The following is an 18,395-nucleotide window of genomic DNA, read 5'->3' as shown; positions in this document are numbered from 1 at the left end:
GGCACAGGCCCGGATTGCGGGCTCGGTCCCCAGTGTGGGGTCGGGCAGGAGGCAGCCGATCAGTGATTCCTTCTCATCATGGATGTTTCTCTCTCCCCCTCTCCCTTCCTCTCTGAAATCAATAAAAAAATATATTTTAAAAATTAAAAAAAAAAGAAAGAAATATCACTTGGCTTCTTAGAGGCAGTTTGTCCTGGAGGGTGCCCGTGCCTTTACAACAGCCCCACTTTCAGAAAATGCCCCCCAAACCCGTGTCTGCTCCTCCCACACATCCAACCGCCCGCTGGTCCTAGACGCCCACGGTGCCCCCTCTCCCTCCGCCCCCCAGCAGGCCGCCCGCCCCATCCGCCCCTCCCGCCCCCGGGGCTGCTTCCGACGCAGCCACAGAGCTGGGCTCGCCCTCGTGCTGCTGACCAGAGGCCCGGCAGCCAAGGGTCCCGCGCGTGGCCGGGGACTGGACTGTCATCCCGGGGGGCGGGGCAGAGGGTGCGGGGAGGAACCTTCCAGGGGAACAGCCATCCAACCTCGCGGCGCTGGAGCCCAGAGAGACCCCGCCCGGGGTGCCCGGCCCCGCCCCGGTCCCGCCCACCGGAGCCACGCCCGCCCCGCCCCCTCTGCGCTGTTCCCGCCCCCCGCCCCGAAGCCCCGCCCCAGCCCCGACGGCCGGCGCGAGGGTCCGCCCCTCGATGGCGTCAGGAGGCGCGCGACCCGGAGGCGGAACCGCCGGGCATAGCGCAGATCTCGGCTCCGGGAGCGCAGAGGACCCCGCGGGCTTGCAGGGGCCCGGGTGTCCCCGCGCCGCGCCCGGCCATGCGCGCCCTCGCCCCCGCCCCCGCCGTGCGCCCCCCGAAGCCCGGGGCGCTGCTGCTCGCGCTCCTGGTCGCGCTCCCGGCGGTTCTGGCCGAGGCCCCGCACCTGGTGCGCGTGGACGCGGCTCGCGCGCTGCGGCCCCTTCGGCCCTTCTGGAGGAGCACCGGCTTCTGGTGAGCGCCGCGGGGCCACGGACACGGGGCTGGGCGGCCCCTGCGCCCCCGCCGAGCGCTCCTCTATCCTGAGCACGTGCCCGGCTCCCGCCTCTCCGGGACCCCTTGTCGCGCGTGGAGAGACACAGGCTCCTGCGCCATAGCACACAGTAGGCGCTGCCAAGTGAGGAAGGCGGCCCAGGCGCCCACTCCTTCCGCTGAGGCCCACCCTCACTCAGTGGGGGTCTCCTCTGTCCCTCTCCATGGGGCTTGGGGTGCCTCAGGGGTTTTCTAGCTGAGGGAGGACCCGGGTGGTGGAGGCCTGGGCCGGGCTCTGAGTTTGCCTGATGGCAGAGTCGGTGATGGGAGGCAGCCAGGCCTGGGAGGGCCTTGTCTCAGGGCACTGTTCTGCCACCCACAGCCTCCCAGGGGCAGCCGCAGGGATGTGGGGCAGCCGCAGGGATGTAGGACATCCCTGCCCTGGGGCCTGTCCCCATCCCTGTGGGTCCCCAGCCCCCTCTGTGTCCGGCTTCGAGCTCAGCTCCGCAGCTGCCCCTGCAAGGAGCAGGGTGTGGGGGATGTAGCCCTCTCTCCTCGAGAGCCCCCGACCCCCAAACCTGAGACTGCATACTGTTTCTGGCCTTGGGGGTCGTTGTGTCCCACTAAGGAGAGCATCATTCACTTGCGGACACTTCCCCGTCTGTCTGCCGGAGCCGTCTCTGGCCGTGGCTCTGTCTGTGCCGATGTTCGGTGAGGCTGGTCTGTGGGCCTCCCTCGCGGAGACTAATGCTCCCACGCCCCGTTCTGTCCCCAGCCCCCCACTGCCACACAGCCGGGCTGACCAGTTCGACCTCAGCTGGGACCAGCAGCTCAACCTGGCCTACGTGGGCGCCGTCCCTCATGGCGGCATCGAGCAGGTCCGGACCCACTGGCTGCTGGAGCTCGTCACGGCCAGGTGGGTGGTGGAGGGGTGGGCAGTCCGGAGCGGCTGGGCAGAGCCCACTGTATGGAGACAGGATCGAGGCTGTGTCCATGGAGGACAGTGCAGTGTGGCTGTTGGGGGGCACAGGGGGAGGGGAATCTGGCTCCCGGGAGCCCTCGCCCCCAAGCTTCCTAGCAAAGTGTCCTGTGGGGATGGGAGGAGGGAGGACGTCCTCCCCGGCTCACGGGGCCGTGGGTGCTAGGCCGTCCGGGACGGGCACTGCTGGCTTCCTGCCGGTCACCTGGAGCTCAGGGTGGGGCTGGGTCCCGCCGCCCTGGCTCTGTGGCTAGACCGCTCCAGCGAGTATTCACACTTGGACCCTGTGCCGGGTTTTTAATTTTTATTATTTTTATTTTTATTGATTTCAGAGAGGAAGGGAGAGGGAGAGAGAGATAGAAACATCATTGATGAGAGAGAACCATTGACTGGCTGCCTCTTGCACGCCCCCCACTGGGGATCGAGCCTGCAACCCAGGCATGTGCCCTTGACCGGAATCAAACCCGGGACCTTTCAGCCCACAGGCAGACGCTCTATCCACTGAGCCTAACCAGCTAGACATGTGCTGGGTGTTCGTGAGTCGGGCTGTGCAGGGATGTGGTGCCCACGGGCCGACTGAGGTTACGCTGGTCACACCAGGGCCTTGGGCCCTGCAGGCCTAGCCGGGGCCTGGGCCCAGGTGTAAGGGACACTTGGGTGTGTGTGTTGGGGGAGCTGCCAGAGACACAGACGCTCAGGCCCTGGCCAGAGCTCCCGCTCTCACCGGTGGGAGGGGCTGCGGGGGCCCAGGGCCCAGTGTCCTTCTGGCATCTTGCAGGCCACAGGGTTGTCTCGGGTCCTCGTTCAAATAAGACAGTAACACCGGGTGTCAGCCTGGCCCCAGCGACGCACAGCACCAGGATCCAGCTTCGCACAGAGGTGGCGTCTGTTTTAAAGGCTCCCTGTCCCTCCTGGGAGGACATGGCACCATGCCCGGGAGGAGTCGGTCTGGGTGATTGGTGGTGAGGGTGGTGCTGTGAGGGCTTCGGCGTGGGCACCTCTGGGACTGGGTCTGGGCAGTGCCGCCTCTGCTACAGAGAGGAGTTGGCGGGCGCTGGCTCCCTGTGCCGGGCTCGGGCCGCCTGCACGGCGTCGTGCACGCTGTGAAGCAGCTGCGCCTCCTTCCCCGCGCCCTCCTGGCCATGCCCCAGGAAGCCCCCTCTGCGCAGGGCGTCCCTCACCGGGGGGCTGCAGCAGGCCAGCAGCAGGGCGATGCCCAGCGCCCCGTAGTCTCTTCGCAAGTCCCGCAGGGTGGCCAGGCCGGCCGCGTCCAGGAACAGCAGCGGGGCGCAGTCGATGACCACCGTGTGGAAGCTGGCCGCCGGTGCGGGCACCAGCGCGGCCGTGCTGCTCGCCGGGCCCCGGTCCTTGTCCCGGACGGGGCCACCCTCGCTGACCAGGGGCTCCGGGCCCCGCCCCGCCCTCCCGGCAGCCGCGCGCCCCGCGTCCAGCCCCGTGAGGCTGTAGAGGGAGCTCAGGAAGAAGTCCCTGTTGGTGTAGCAGAGTGGCCCTGCGAAGCGGAACACCTGCACCCCAGGCTCGGGGACCAGGCCTTCGAACTCCGCCGTGTCCTCGTAGGAGCAGGAGCCCCCGATGCGGGCGAGCAGGGCGGCGCGGGGGCGCTGGGTGCGGCCGGCCAGGCTGAGCAGCGAGAGGAGCAGGCCCGCCAGCAGCCCGCCTTCGGTGCTGACCAGCACGCAGGTGGCCGCCGTGGCCACCCAGACCAGTGCGTCGGCCCGGCTGAGCCGCCACAGCTGCGGGACGTCCCGGGCCTTGCGCAGGGCCCCCCGCAGGCTGACGACGATGACGCAGGCCAGGACGCAGCGCTGCAGGTCCCGGAACAGCGGCGCCAGCCACAGCAGCACCAGCAGCACCACGGCGGCGCTGACCACGCTGGACAGCTGCGTGCGGCAGCCGGTGGCCGTCTTCACCAGGCTCTTGGCCAGGGCGGCGCTGGTGGCGAAGCAGTGGAAGAAGGCGGGCAGCACGTTGCAGCAGCCCACGGCCAGCAGCTCCTGGTCAGCGCGCACGGAGTAGCCGTGGCTGCGGGCAAACATCTCCGCCAGCGAGACCGAGAAGGCGGAGCCCACGAGGGCCAGGGGCACAGCGTCCAGTGCCACGCGCCACATCAGCTCCGGGTCTGGCACCCGTGGGGGCACGAAGCCGGTGGGGATGTCGCCGGCCACGCTGGAGCCGAAGCGGGCGTGGAGCTGCCCGAAGTGGGACACAAGCGTGGCCGCCACAATGACCAGCAGCTCCGTGGGCAGCGGCACCCTCAGGCGGTGCCGGCAGCGGTCCGAGAGCTCCTTGGCGGCCAGCAGCACGGCCAGGCACACGGCGCTGGTCAGCACGTCACACAGGTTGGCCTGCCCGGCGCTCTGCAGCAGGCTCAGCCACGTGCGGACCACCAGGCCCAGCCCCTGGTGCCGGGGCACCCGCACCCCCAGCAGGTGCCTCAGTTGGGACGTCAGGATGGTCACTGAGGCCCCCATGGCGAAGCCGTCAAGCAGTGGCTGCGAGAGGTAGGCGGACACGAAGCCCAGGCGCAGGACGCCCAGGAGGACCTGTGGGCAGAGGGTCGTGAGGGCAGTGGCCGTCCGTGGCGGCCAAAGGGGTGGCCGTGCAGAGGGCCTGGCCAGCCACGGGAAGGCACCTCCTGCCCCACAGTGGCACTGCCCCATCCCGAGACCCAGAGCCAATGGAGGGGGCCTTGGGGCTGCGGTGGACAGGCCGGTACAGGAGAGGGCGGTATCAGGGGGCCCCAGGAAGGCAGGCAGCTCCCAGGGCCCCACTGGGGGCAGGAAGCCTGAGGAGGGTTAGTCACACTCCGGCCACCTGTCCTGGCTCAGGCCGCCGCTGGCCACCAGGCTCCATGGGCCCTGGGCACCCTCAGCCCGGCGCTCTGCCCCGGGCGCCATCTCAGGCCTACCTCTGCCCATCCTGTTCCTTCAAGGCTCCAACCCTGTGCTTCCCCAGGCTTGGCCCTTCCGGGGCACAGTGAGCACCCAAAGGGGCTCCCCCAGCAGCTCGGCGGGACCCCTGCGGCCAGCTCCTCACCTGGTAAATCCCAGCCATCAGCGTGAGGGCAGTGGCCACGCGAATGGCGTAGCAGTCACGCCCGCAGTCCCGCAGCCCGGGTGCCAGGCTGGCCGCTGAGGCGTTGAGGGCGCTGCCGTTGTCCCCGGGCCCGGCGCCGTCCTGGGCGGGGTCGAAACCAGCCAGCAGGAGCTCTCGGTCCACCACCTGCCCCACCATGAGGCAGAGCAGGCTGAAGATGCCCACGGAGACGTGGCGGGAGGTGCCCATGAGGAAGTAGATGAGGTTGGCGAAGAAGGACGTGTAGAGGCTGTAGACGGGCTGCAGCCCGGCCAGCAGCGAGTAGGCGATGGCCTGGGGCACCAGGATGATGCCGATGACCAGCCCGGACATGACGTCGCCCGCCAGGTCCTCCCGCAGGCTGTACCTGCGCAGCCAGCGGGTGGCGGGGAACAGGTCCTGCACCAGCGCCCGCGCCCCCTGCGCGCTGCACACGCAGCTTCGCCGCAGCCTGGCCTTCAGCGTCCGGCGCAGGCCCGGGGGCGGCGGGGGCCGCCGGCGGACCAGCACGGGGGCTCCGCCCTGCTGCTCGGGGGACACGTCCATCGCGGGGAGCGAGGCCCTCGGAAACCTGCCATGGAGACGTGGGTGTCAACCCTGGGGCTGTAGGAGGTTCGTCACGGACCCAGGCTCCGCCGCACCCCATCCAGGCCCAGGCCCTGCCCTCACCCCTCACGCTACGCCCCCTTCAGACCACCGAGCCCCCTCTGCCCTGTGGCCCTGGGGGGACGGAGGCCGGGGAGGGAGCGGCAGCCCTCGCCTCCTGCCAGGCCCCCTGGCACCTGCTTTGCTGTCCGTTCCGACTGCAGGGCCCCCTTTCCACATGTGAGGCAGCGGTCCTGGTTTCGCCTCAAAATACACGGGTGCACCGTGCAACACGCGAGCTGGGCCGTGCCTGCCGTCTGGCCCAACCCTGTCCCCGCACTCAGCACAGCGAGCGTGCCGGCCCGGCTGCTCAGCTCGGCCTTGGGCCCCTGACGCTGCGCTCACGGTGACCTCACGCCTGGTCGCTCCCCTGTGCTGAGGGCACTGAGAGCTGGGCCAGGACACGGGGCCTGGACTGCCCGGGGCGTGGAGGGTGCGAGGCGTGGGCACAGCCCCTGTGGACTCCCGTGGTTCTTCCCTTCAGGGGTCGGAGGAAAGCTGTTTCAGAGACCTCACCACAGGACCTGGGACTGGTTAGTGCCACCGGCCCTGTGCCTGAGGGTCCCCCACAGAAGCCTGGCCTTTCCTCTCCCCAGGGAGCCTTCAGGTCCACACAGGCCCCGCAGGGCTCTTACCTGAGGGAACCCTCACGGGTCGGGCTCAGTGGGTAGTGAGGGCCTGTGGCTGTCTGTCCTCCTGGGCCCAGCCGGGTCTGCTGGCCGGCTGGACCCCGAGCCCAACTGCAGGCAGTGCTTGGTGGTTGGCTGGGCTGGCCATTAACTTATTTACCCCAGAGACTGCTGAGTCATGGGTTCCCCCAGACTTACCCCAGATGCGTGTGACCAGAGCGGCCAACCTGGGGGGTTGTGCTGTAATCAGAGGCCCCGAATAATTACGTGTGTGGCCTCCGATAGGCTCCAGCCTCCCGGGAGGGGGCTGCAGGTGGGGGACGGGCTGCAGGTGGGGGACGGGCTGCAGGTTGGGGACCCACCGCCCGGGGCAGCGTGTGGCTGGGCAGGATGCTTGGGAGGAGGCCCTGGCACCCGGGACCCTAAAGAATGGGTGTGGGCCAGCGGGGACCAGGGAAGGGATCCCCGACATCCTCCCTGTCCTGATGGGAGACAGGCTTGGTCTACCCTGGGACATGGCAAGGGCGTCCTGGCCTCTCTCTGTTCTGTCTGTGTGTTTTTTTTAAATATATTTTTATTGATTTCAGAGAGGAAGGGAGAGAGAGAAACATCAATGATAAGAGAAAATCATCGACTGGCTGCCTCCTGCACACCCCCTACTGGGGATCGAGCCTGCAACCCAGGCATGTGCCCGTGACCGGAATTGAACCTGGAACCCTTCAGGCTGCAGGCCGACGCTCTGTCCACCGAGCAAAACCAGCCGGGGCTGTTCTGTGTCTTTGTTTGAAAGGCTGGTGAGTGTGTGTGTGTGTGTGTGCGCGCGCGCGCGTGCTGCCAAGGGCAGGGGGTTGCCAGGTGCTGACTGAGATTCTGGGACCAGCCAGGTGTGGGTCCGGAGTCTGTCCCCCGAGCCCGACCACCCTTTGTGAGTGGCAGCGCCTGGCTTCCTGCGTGTGCGCTCCCCTCTGGAGGAAGGGCCCGCCTGGCAGGGCTGGCACGAGGCCTGTGCCCCACACCACACGCTGAGGGCAGGCTGCCGTGTCTACAGTGGTCACTCAGAACGTCAGCCCCCCATTTTTTAAATAAAGGAGTGGGTGAGAAGGGGACGATCCCACGGGGTGCTGAAGCCTCAAGGGCTCCGCCATCCTGGAGGGGGTGGTCCCTTTGGTGCTGGAGGCCTGAGCGGGCCTGGGCTGCTGTCCCGGAGGCCCTGGCCCTGGCCAGCTGATCCTCCCATCCCCACGGGAGCTGCCAGAGGCAGCAGCCAACCAACCTGCAGGACTCTGTTCCGCCAGATGGGACGGTGAGAGGTTGAGGGGCTCCCTCCGGACCCCATCTCACTCAGTCCATTTGGGGGCCTCGTCAAGCCTGCCTACGGGACCGGTCCTGGACCCGAAGCCCTGGGCCTGGCTGGGGAGACCAGAGCCCCATTTGGGGGCAAAGATGGGAATAGTGCCCAGAGTGGCTGGCCAGGGACCCACTCACCCTGGGGAGCTGTGTGCCAGGACCAGGAGCCTAGTCCACTGGCCCAAAGTCTGGGTGGGGAGAGTCAGATAAGGTGTACTTCTGAGGGTGGGGTGAGCGCAGCTACTGAGGGGTCATAAAACAATTATATCCTGAACCAGCTACCTGACAAGGGGCAGTGAGGGAACTCCCAGGTGCCCTGAGCCCATGCTGCCCCTGGCAGCTGGGCTCCCTGCCTGGGGTGAGGAACACCAGAGCCGAAAGGCATGGGGGTGGCTGAGTGTGGACCTATGAACCAGGAGGTCACGGTTCAATTCCAGGTCGGGGCACATGCCGGGTTGGGAGGCAGCGGATCCATGATTCTCATTATTGATGTTTCCATCTCTCTCCCTTCTGCTCTGAAATCAATACTATATATATATATATATATGGCATGGAGGGCTGTGGGGTGCAGACACGTGCATGGGGCTGGGAGTGATGAGCATCGGTGCTGGGACAGGATGTGGGGGGCTTAGGAAGGGGGAGGTTATTTGGGGGGAAACCTAATGTAGGAGGGGCCCCTCCTCCTGCACAGGAGGGGGCAGGGCCTGGGAGGCTGGCTGGTTTGTAGCACCTGAGGCGGAGTCTGGGCAGGGCGGTACTGCAGGGGGGCTGTTTTCCGTGCACCCACACCAGCACCCCATCCTGTCCGCTGCGTGGGGCCCGGCCTTGGCTGGCCTCGGCGGTGTGGACGGGGCCTGACCCCCCCCAGCTCCCACCCGGCTGAGCAGGTGAAGAAACTCACTGAGGTCGCAGCTGCCCTTGGAGAGGGCAGGGCCCCTGGGTCGCACACCCTCACCCACAGCTCCGCCTGCCCTTCTGCCTGGTATCCCCTTCGGCGACAATGCTGTGCTGTGGTCTGGCCAGGCACGTGGGCACGTGTCTGGGCCCCCTCTACCCCCGCCCCCCGTGCCCCTCCCCCCAGCTGCAGGCTTCTGGCTCAGGGCGGGGGCTGGGGTCTCCAGGGCCTTCCACCTGCCGCCTGCCCATGCCCTGCCACACCCACGCGGCTATTTCCTTAATATTTGTCTTCAAGCCGAGGTTTTTATGGTTAAGGGCAGTTATTTGAGAAGGAAACACTATTCGTACAAGTAAAGAGAAGCCTCCCGACCCGGTTCAGTCTCCAGGGCCCGGAGGACAGACCCGAGTTTCCCCGAAAGCCCCGCCGCCGCAGCGCGAGTGCAGCGCTCGGCTCCCGGGCTCCAGACGGAAGGCCAGGGCCAAGCAGACCCGCCTCCCGCCCGCCCGGTGGCCCGACACCCTCCCACCCGATCCCGGCGGCGGGCAGACCGCGGCTCCGGCACGCCGTCCCCCCGCCCCGCCCCCACCTCCGCCGTGCCCGGCTCTGGGAGCCGGCGGCGGGGTCTCCACCTGCACATCCCGCCGCCGGCCTCGCGGGCGCGCGCACTCCGCGCCCCCCGCGTCCCCCCTGCCAAGCCCGGGCGCCTGGCGGGTTCCCGCCGGCACCGGGCACTCACCCGGCGGCGCAGCCCGGTCCTCCGCCACGTGCTCAGGCCCGGGGTGGGGGTTCCCGTGCCGCGCGCTGTGAATGAGGCCCTTGTGCTGCAGCCGCCGCCCTGGCCACGTGCGGGAGGCGACGCCACGGCCTCAACCCAGGTGCTGCCCGGCCCAGGCCGTCAGGACGGAGGGGCCTGGGGGTCGGTGGCCAAGTCCGCGGGTGTGAGCCAGGCCTCTCTGCAGGGGGAGTGCTGGGAGGGGCAGTGCGCTCAGCCCCCGGCTACCACTGCGCACTCCGCTTCCCTCCCAAAGGGCGGAGGCACCAAGGACTGCGCCAGGGTTCCTAGCCCCCGCCTTCGGGTGTTCTGGCCCCGGGGGCAGGTGCGCTGGCTGGCCGGGCCAGCAGACATTCAAGTTCACCAGGTGACAGGCTGGGCACGCCTCTGCCCCTGGGGCTCCCCGGGGGCACCCCACTGGCCAGGGCAGAGCAGGGACCACATTTAGAAAGGCTTGCTGGGCCCAGCGCTGTGTGGGCGGGTGTGCACTTGGTCACCATTGTTTGCCCCTGTCTCTCCGCCCCGCCCCCACCACACGTCTGTGGGACTTTGGCACCCACCTGCTGCGTGCATTTAATTTTTACCCAAGTGCTTGTTACGTTTTCCCTTTTGGTACCAGTTGTGACCTTTGGATGGAGGGAGGTGGGTGGAGGTGTGTATCCTCGCTGTGCGCATGCCTGTCCTATGCACACGCCTGTCCTGCTGGGCTCATGCTGGGCTCATGCCTGTCCTGCTGGGCGCACGCCTGTCCTGTGCACACGCCTGTCCTGTGCACACGCCTGTCCTGTGCACACGCCTGTCCTGCTGGGCCCAGAGCCGGAAGGAGCAGGAGGGTGTGCATGTGGGTGGACTTTGCAGTCAGGCCCAGGCTCTGCCCTGATGGGGTGCTGTGAGGGTCGGGGAGAGAGGACCTGGGAGAGGTGTTGACCTGTTCGTGGGACAACGCTGGCTGGCCAGGCTGTGAATGGGCCGGAGACAGACAGACAGGGTTTCCGGCCTGACCCATGTGACTCCCCGCTCCTCCTCCACAGCGCACAGGCCACTAACGCGCTGCCATCACCCTCAGCTGTGGGTGGGCCGGGCAGGCCCTCAAGGGGAGCCCTCAAACCCCTGGCTCCCCCCCTGCCTGGGCCTCCTCCTGCTTGCCAGGCCCACAGCCTGACCAAGGACCACCCGCTTCCTCCCAGCCCAAGCCAGGTCCACCCCGGATGCCCACCTTTGTGGCCTATCCCTCTGCCGCCTGCACCCCTGCCTGCCTCTGCCGCCTGCACCCCTGCCTGCCACACTGACCAGCTGAAGCGAACGCTGTGCTAGACCACCCAGCTCCCCGGCTCCATCAGCAGGTGCTGGTCCCCCCTCCCTCTCAGCCGTCCCCTCAACCCCTCTCACCCTCCCTCTCACCCCCTCTCACCCTCCCTCTCACCCATCCCCCTCACCCCATCTCAGCCTTCCCTCTCAGCCCATTCACTCACACCTCCCTCTCAGCCCTCCCCCTCACCCCCTCTCACCCTCCCTCTCAGCCCACCCCTCAACCCCTCTCACCCATCCCCCTCACCCCTTCTCCCCCTCCTCCTCCGCCCTCCCCCTCAGCCCTCCCTCTCAGCCCTCCTGGTCTGAACACCACACCTGCCCCTGGGGGCCATCTTCTGGCTCCAGTGAGCACCAGGGGGATCCTTTCAAAACACGGCAAAGGCAAGACTGTGAGGACAGGAAAGACGTGCTTGTCGGGTGTGGGGTGGAGGGCGGGGGCAGGGGAGGCTCGAGGGCCCTGAGGCTGCTCTGTGTGACCCCCTAACGTAGAGAGGGGTCACTGGACATCTTTCCAAACCTGCAGGGTGCACACCACCAAGACTGGCCCGAGCGCACAGAGGACTCGGGCGACACCGTGCCAATGTCGTCTCGTTGGTCGTCACCAATGTCCGCTCTGCGGGGAGGCTGATAACGGGAGGCTGTGTGGGGCAGGATGGGAGATTTCTGTACCTCCCTCAATTGTGCTGTAAACCTAGAACTGCTGTAAAAAAAGTCTTAAAAATAAGCAAACCCAGCCCTGGCCGGCTTGGTTCAGTGGAAAGAGCACCAGCCCACAGACTGAAGGGTCCCGGGTTCGATTCCGGTCCAAGGCATGCGCCTGGGCTGCAGGCTCGATCCCGGCCCTGGTTGGTCATGCGGGAGGCAACCCATCGGTGTGTCTCGCTCATATTGGTGTTTCTCTCTGTCTTTCCCTCTCCCTTCCACTCTCTCTAAAAATCAGTGGGAAAATGTCCTCAGGTGAGGATTAACAACAACAAAGACAAGCAAACACAAGAAGTCCTGGCACTGCTCTGCCCGGGTCTCCGATAGGGCTCCCTACTTCCTCCTGCGTCGGGGTCCCTCCTCACTGTGGCCACCAGGCCCCGTGTGACCTCATCTCTCACACCCACACCCCGGTGCTGCCCCAGGTCCGCTAGACGCCCTTCTGCCACTCCGTCACCACGCGTGCGTGTCCGCCTCCGGACTCCACACGGTCCCAGTTGGCCCTGCGCACTCGTGGCCGGTGTGTCCCATCACGTGGGGTCCTGGGTGCTGCCTGGAAGGCCCGCCCTCCCGACCCTGGCACATCCTCCTCCCGGCACGTCTCATCTGTTTCATTGCCTGGCGATGCCCGTGTCCTCTCCAAACGGGAGCCCCGAGGGAAGTGGGCCTCCGTCTGGGATGCGTGCAGGGAGGGGAGGCTGCCTTCCCCCACTCCTGCCTGCCCAGGTTGCCCCTTGGAGCATGGGAGAGGGGGCGGGCGCTGGCCTCCAGGGGGGCAGAGGAGAGCAGGTCCCGTTGACCATTGTCCCCCAGCCCCTGGTCCCAGCCAGCTGTCTGCAGGATGCCGGTTCTGGCTCCTCTATCCTGTTGCATCTGTCTCAGGCTTGTCTGCCTGCCCCACCCCTGACCCTGGCTGTTCAGAGCCCGGATGGCTTGGGGTGGGGATTCCGGGACAGGCCCTAGTTGGCACTAGGCTGTGAGGGATAGGCTTCCACAGCTGGGGCGGGGCCCGTGAGCCTGGAGCTGAGTCCTGTGTGCACCTGTGGACTCTCCGCCCGCGTGAACGTGGCCTCGGTTCCGGCCCCGGCTGCCTCTTCCTGCCCTGACATTCCCTGTCTTTTTACAGCAGGTCGGCTGGGCAGGGCCTGAGCTACAACTTCACTCACCTGGACGGGTACCTGGACCTTCTCAGGGAGAACCAGCTCCTCCCGGGTGAGTGTGGCCGGCCTCTGCCCACACAGCGCGCTCTCCCGCGACCTGGCCCCTCTGGGTCCTGGCTGGTTGCTCCCCCGGGCTGGCCTTGGCGCGACATGGTGGGGCCGGGCCGGGCCGGGCAGCATGGGGCTGTGTGGGAGGTGGGCAGCAGGACAGAGAGCCTTCTGTGTTGCAGGCTTCGAGCTGATGGGCAGCCCCTCTGGACACTTCACCGACTTTGAAGACAAACAGCAGGTGTTTGAGTGGAAGGAACTGGTCTCCCTCCTGGCCAGGAGGTACATCGGTGGGTGAGGACGCGGGACCTGGAGGACGCGGGGGCTCCGGGGCTGGCTGTCCTCGCACCTCTGCAGCCTTCTCACCAATCTCTGTCGTGAACTTTTAAAAACTCTACATTTTTTTTTTATTGACTTCAGAGAGAAAAGTGTGTGTGGGGGGGGGAGAGAGAGAGAGAGAGAAATATCAGTGATGGAGAGAATCATGGGTCAGCTGCCTCCTGCACGCCCCACACTGGGGATGGAGCCTGTAACCGGGGCATGTGCCCTGACAAGGAATTGAACTGTGACCTCCTGGTTGATAGGCTGATGCTCAACCACTGAGCCATACTGGCCGGGCGTCTGTCATGAACTTGATGGGGAGGGAGGTCAGGGCGGTGGGCGGGGGCAGACTCGCAGGAGTCAGACAGCCCTACACCCACACCCCAACCCTGGGCAGCCCTGCCCCCGGGGAGGGGCCGACGCACAACCGCATGGGCACTCTGCAGGGAGGTACGGACTGGAGCAGGTTTCCAAGTGGAACTTCGAGACGTGGAATGAGCCGGACCACAAGGACTTCGACAACGTGTCCATGACTTTGCAAGGTGGGCGGGCCCCCGGGACCTAGGCGTGGAGGGGGCGGGGCCCCGGGACCTGCGGGGGTGAGCGGCGGGGCCTCCGGTGCGAGGATGCCCATCCTGACCGCCCCCCCCCCCAGGCTTCTTCAACTACTACGACGCCTGCTCCGAGGGGCTGCGCGCGGCCAGCCCGGCTCTGCGCCTGGGCGGCCCTGGGGACGCCTTCCACCCGCCGCCGCGCTCCCCGCTGAGCTGGGGCCTCCTGGCGCACTGCCGCCACGGCGCCAACTTCTTCACCGGGGAGCTGGGCGTGCGGCTGGACTACATCGCCCTGCACAGGAAGGTGCGCACGGGCCCTGCGCGCCCCGGGGCGGGTGGGGCGGCCTCCGGGACGCAGGCGTGCTGAGGCCGGGCTGTGACCGCAGGGTGCGGGCAGCTCCATCTCCATCCTGGAGCAGGAGAAGGAGGTCGTGCGGCAGATACAGCAGCGGTTCCCCAAGTTCGCCGACACCCCCGTTTACAACGACGAGGCCGACCCGCTGGTGGGCTGGGCCCTGCCGCAGCCGTGGCGGGCGGACGTGACCTACGCGGCCCTGGTGGTGAAGGTGGGCCCCGCCCCGGGCGGGCGCGGTTCCCTGGCGGGGCGGGGCGGGGCGGGGGGCGCGGCCCGGGTCCGAGCCGCCTGGTGCCCACAGGTCATCGCGCAGCACCAGGACCTGCTGGTGGCCAACGGCAGCGCCTCCGTCCGCTACGCGCTGCTGAGCAACGACAACGCCTTCCTGAGCTACCACCCGCACCCCTTCTCCCAGCGCACGCTCACCGCGCGCTTCCAGGTCAACAACACGCGCCCGCCCCACGTGCAGCTGCTGCGCAAGCCGGTGCTCACGGCCATGGAGCTGCTGGCCCTGCTGGGTGAGCCCCCGCCCGGCCCGGGTCGCCTCGCCGCGGGGCGGGGCCGGACGGTCATGCAGGCCCTGAGGAGGCAGGGGAGCCGATGGACGTGCCCTGCTGGGTGGGCCGCAGAGGAGGCGGTGGGTGTGTCCGGGGCCTGCTGGCGGGGGACCCCGGTGCAGGGGAGCAAATGGAGGGAAGCCAGGCCCTGCGCGGGGGGAGGGACGGCAACGCCCGTGTGGTGACTGCCGCCCGCGCCCCGCAGACGGCGAGCAGCTCTGGGCCGAAGTGTCGCAAGCCGGGGCGGTGTTGGACGCCAACCACACGGTGGGCGTCCTGGCCAGCGCCCACCGCCCCGCCGGCCCCGCCGACGCCTGGCGCGCCACGGTCCTGGTCTACGCGAGCGACGACACCCGCGCCCACGCCAACCGCAGCGCCGCGGTGACCGTGCGGCTGCACGGGGTGCCCCCGGGCCCGGGTGAGCGAGGGGCCCCGGAGCGGGGTGTGGCCCCGGGGCGGGGTGTGGCCCGGGTGAGCGAGGGGCCCCGGGGCGGGGTGTGGCCCCGGGGCGGGGTGTGGCCCAGCTGGACGGGCGAGGGGCGGGGCCTGGAGGGGCGGGCCCGGGAGGCGGGGCCCCATTGTCCGGCTCCGCAGGGCTCGTGTACGTCACTCTCTACCTGGACAACCGGCGCTGCAGCCCCCACGGCGAGTGGCAGCGCCTCGGGCAGCCCGTCTTCCCGTCGCCGGAGCAGTTCCGGCGCCTGCGCGCGGCCGAGGTCCGCGGGAGGGGTGCGGGGTGGGAGGTGGGAGGTGGGGGCGGGCGGCGGGGCTGCCCTCGGGGCCAGGGCCTGAGCACCCGGCTCGGCCCCCAGGACCCTGTGGCCACCGCGCCGCGCCCTTTCCCCGCCGACGGCCGCCTGACGCTGCACCGCGAGCTCCCGCTGCCGTCGCTGCTGCTGGTGCACGTGTGCGCGCGCCCCGAGGAGCCGCCGGGCCAGGCAAGTGGCGGCCCGGCCCCGCCCCCCGCGCCCGCCTCCCCCCGCCCCCACCCCGCCCCTCCTGCCCCGTCACGCCGCCTCCCTCTCCCCAGGTGACGCGGCTCCGCGCTCTGCCCCTGACCCGTGGGCAGCTGCTGTTGGTCTGGTCGGATGAGCGCATGGGCTCAAAGTACGTGAGTGTGGGCGCTCGGTGCCCCAGCCCCTGCCCGGCGCCCCCCATCCTTCCCCACCACATGCTCCCCCAGCGCCTGCCGCCTGCACTGCCCACGTGGTCACTCGGCTGTAGCCCTCACCACCCGGAAGGCCACGCCCTCCCCCCCACACACCTGCCGCCACTGTGTTCATGACGTCACCTCTGCCTGATGTGGGGGGAGGGCTCCAGCCCCTCCCCCCGGCCAGTGTGGCCTGTCCTCACAGCTGGCAGAGAGCCCAGGGCCCCGGGGGGAGCCAGGAAGGAGGCTGGAGGGACTAGGCTCTGGGGGGCCTGCACCCCAACCACCTGGACCCCAGCCCTGGTCCCGGCTGACCTCCCAGGTGCCTGTGGACATACGAGGTCCAGTTCTCCCCGGATGGCCAGGTGTTTGTGCCAGTCTCCCGGAAGCCGTCCACTTTTAACCTCTTCGTGTTCAGCCCAGGTGCGTCTGCCACAGCTCCTGGGGCTCCGCACGGTGCCTGTGGGGTGGGGCCTCGCGAAGCCTGCGGTCAGGGGGCGCCCGGAATTTGATGTGGGTTCAGGCGGTCATGTGCTCCAGAACACGCATGTACCTTTGTGTCCCCAGACACGGCCGTCGTCTCTGGCTCCTACCGGGTTCGAGCGGTGGATTACTGGGCCCGGCCAGGCCCCTTCTCGAACCCAGTGCAGTACCTGGAGGCCTCTGCCCCGTGAGGGCCCTGCTGTCCAGTGCTTTTGTGCCGGTGCTGACTGGTGGGCTGGACCAGCACCAGCTGTCCGCCGGTTGTCAGATCTGCTCTCTCCTCCCACCTGGTCACTCACCCCCTTAAAGTGCCTTCCACACCTGGGCCTTGGAGTTGACCTTCGTGGACAGACACTGGCTGGAGCAAGTCTCCCTGCTTCCCTCCCACTCAGACCATCCCCCCTTGCCTCCCCGCTCCCCGCGGATGCCAGGGTGGGAAGCAGGCGGAGGGGCCGAGGCACAGCTGCCATTAGGTGGTCTCCTGCCCAGCTGGGGTCTCTGGTGGCACCCCATCCCACCTTCTGCCCAAAGGGGGGACCCACTTCCTGAGGCCCAGCTGGGCTCTCCCTGCACCTGCCAGGTGGGGGCAGGCTGGGCTCCGGGCTGCCTGGCACAGACTGGCCAGCAGCAGAAAAGGCCGCCAGTGGGCTGTGCCCGCTCCCACGGACATCCTGGCTCCTTATCTGGGCCCGGAGGGAGACTGATGGTGAGCTCAGTTGAAGACAGTTTGGGGACATCTATAGAGCTGTGGGCCGGGGCAGGGCTGCCACAGGGGCGGTACAGAACCCAGCCCCCCAGCCCACCGCTCCCGGCAGACAGAGCAGGTGAGGGACCACTGACTGCAGACCAGAGAGGTCTGGAGAGCTCACTCGGGCAGGAGCAGAGACCTTGGGCCTGGGGTCCCTGTGGGTGGCGAGGGGGGTGTGGAGGCCTGATCCCACTCCTACCCACCACCCTCTGGGCTGCCCTGCGCTCAGATTGGGAGGGGATGGGTCTGGAAGGGCAGACGGAAGACAAGGCCCCGTACACCCCCAGGCTGCCCATCCAGTGTCTATATGAAAAGTTCAGCAGGGCCTACGTGGCTCGGTGGTTGAGCATCGACCTCTGAACCAGGAGGTCGCAGTTCGATTCCCGGTCAGGGCACATGCCTGGGTTGCAGGCTCCATCCCCAGTGTGGGACGTGCAGGAGGCAGCCAGTCAATGATACTCTCTCATTGGTGTTTCTCTCTCCCTCTCCCATCCTCTCTGATAACAATAAAAATATATTTTAAAAAAAGAAACGTTCATGGGCCACCAACTCCTTGTCATGGCGGGGAGTCCATCTGAACCCCAGAGCCAGCACCTGTCCCCGTGTCCCTTTCCCCAAGTGGATGCCTGAGCGCTCGGGGCCTGGGGGCCTTGTGTCTTTGTGGGACACCACTGCCCACTGACCACTGTGACCGCACAGGGTTCCTACCCCATAGCGAAGCCCTGTCTGAGTCAGCTCGGCCGGCCATAACAAAACACCAGCGTCCGGGCGGCTCAGGCAGCAGAAATGGATCTTCTCACAGTCCCGGGGGCAGAAAGCCTGAGCCCCGGGTGAGCAGACAGGCTCCTCCTCCGCTCACAGATGGTGCCATCTCCGTGGCTGTCTGTGTGCGGCTGACCTCCACGTACAGGACCCGTCACCTGGAGTAGGGATCTCCACGTACAGGACACGTCGCCTGGAGTAGGGCTCTCCACGTACAGGACACGTCGCCTGGAGTAGGGCTCTCCACGTACAGGACACGTCGTCTGGAGTAGGGCTCTCCACGTACAGGACACGTCGCCTGGAGTAGGGCCTACTCATGACACTATCGTCACCTCTTCCGAGGCCCCATCTCTGAATAGGACCACTTCTGGGGTGCTGGGGGCTAGGCCTTCAACATATGAACTGTGGGGGACACAATGCAGCTTACTGGCCCTGACCTGTGTCCCCTGGTGTCAGGACCCATCACCCCAACGGCAGAGCTGAGCCTCTCCACCTGCTGGGTCAGCGGCCTGAGGACCCCGCGGTCAGGGGCCACCTCAGCTTCCTGCTCACAGAGGGGGCTGGGTTCCCTGGTGACCACGTCCTTCCTTGGACAGCAGGGCCTGCAAACGCCGAGCGGAGATCCCGTGGGGCAGTGAGGGGTGGTGGGTGGCCCTCCCCCTTTCCTCTTCTCCAGCCCTGAGCGCTCTGGCTCCCAGCAAAACAGCAGCACACATTCAAGGCTGCACCTCAGCTGTGGGTTCCGGGCCCAGCAGCTGCCACCTGTCCTGGTCCAATGGCCCCTCCTTGGGAGGTGGCCGTGGCTTGAGGCCAGTCATCTGCTCCGTCCCTCTGTCCCCGGGGGGACAGCCACCGTTTCCGCCGTGACTGGCTTGCG

At 67.6% G+C, this 18,395-nt stretch overlaps 2 protein-coding genes across 2 annotated transcripts; one reads left to right on the top strand and one right to left on the bottom strand.

Annotated features, from left to right (window-relative positions):
• Positions 1–810: 810 nt before the first annotated feature.
• On the top strand, positions 811–17,288 carry IDUA (alpha-L-iduronidase; the record flags this gene model as incomplete). The annotated part of the gene is made up of 14 exons (XM_081086764.1): positions 811–983; positions 1,777–1,917; positions 12,507–12,592; positions 12,771–12,878; positions 13,356–13,451; positions 13,565–13,767; positions 13,850–14,029; positions 14,120–14,336; positions 14,581–14,793; positions 14,970–15,091; positions 15,188–15,313; positions 15,406–15,482; positions 15,848–15,948; positions 16,093–17,288. The coding sequence occupies 14 exons, from the start codon at positions 811–813 to the stop codon at positions 16,197–16,199; spliced, it is 1,950 nt and encodes a 649-aa protein (XP_080942890.1). The 3' UTR covers positions 16,200–17,288.
• Positions 2,655–5,622, bottom strand: SLC26A1 (solute carrier family 26 member 1; the record flags this gene model as incomplete). The annotated part of the gene is made up of 2 exons (XM_081086751.1): positions 2,655–4,544; positions 5,038–5,622. 2 exons carry the CDS (start codon positions 5,620–5,622, stop codon positions 3,012–3,014), a joined length of 2,118 nt encoding a protein of 705 aa, XP_080942877.1. The 3' UTR covers positions 2,655–3,011.
• Positions 17,289–18,395: the final 1,107 nt, after the last annotated feature.

This window comes from Myotis nattereri (genome assembly GCF_964212035.1).
Source record: "Myotis nattereri genome assembly, chromosome: 1".
NCBI classification, from domain to species: domain Eukaryota; kingdom Metazoa; phylum Chordata; class Mammalia; order Chiroptera; family Vespertilionidae; genus Myotis; species Myotis nattereri.
The sequence above is the reverse complement of the archived record's forward strand: the minus strand, read 5'-3'. Positions and strand labels throughout refer to the sequence as shown.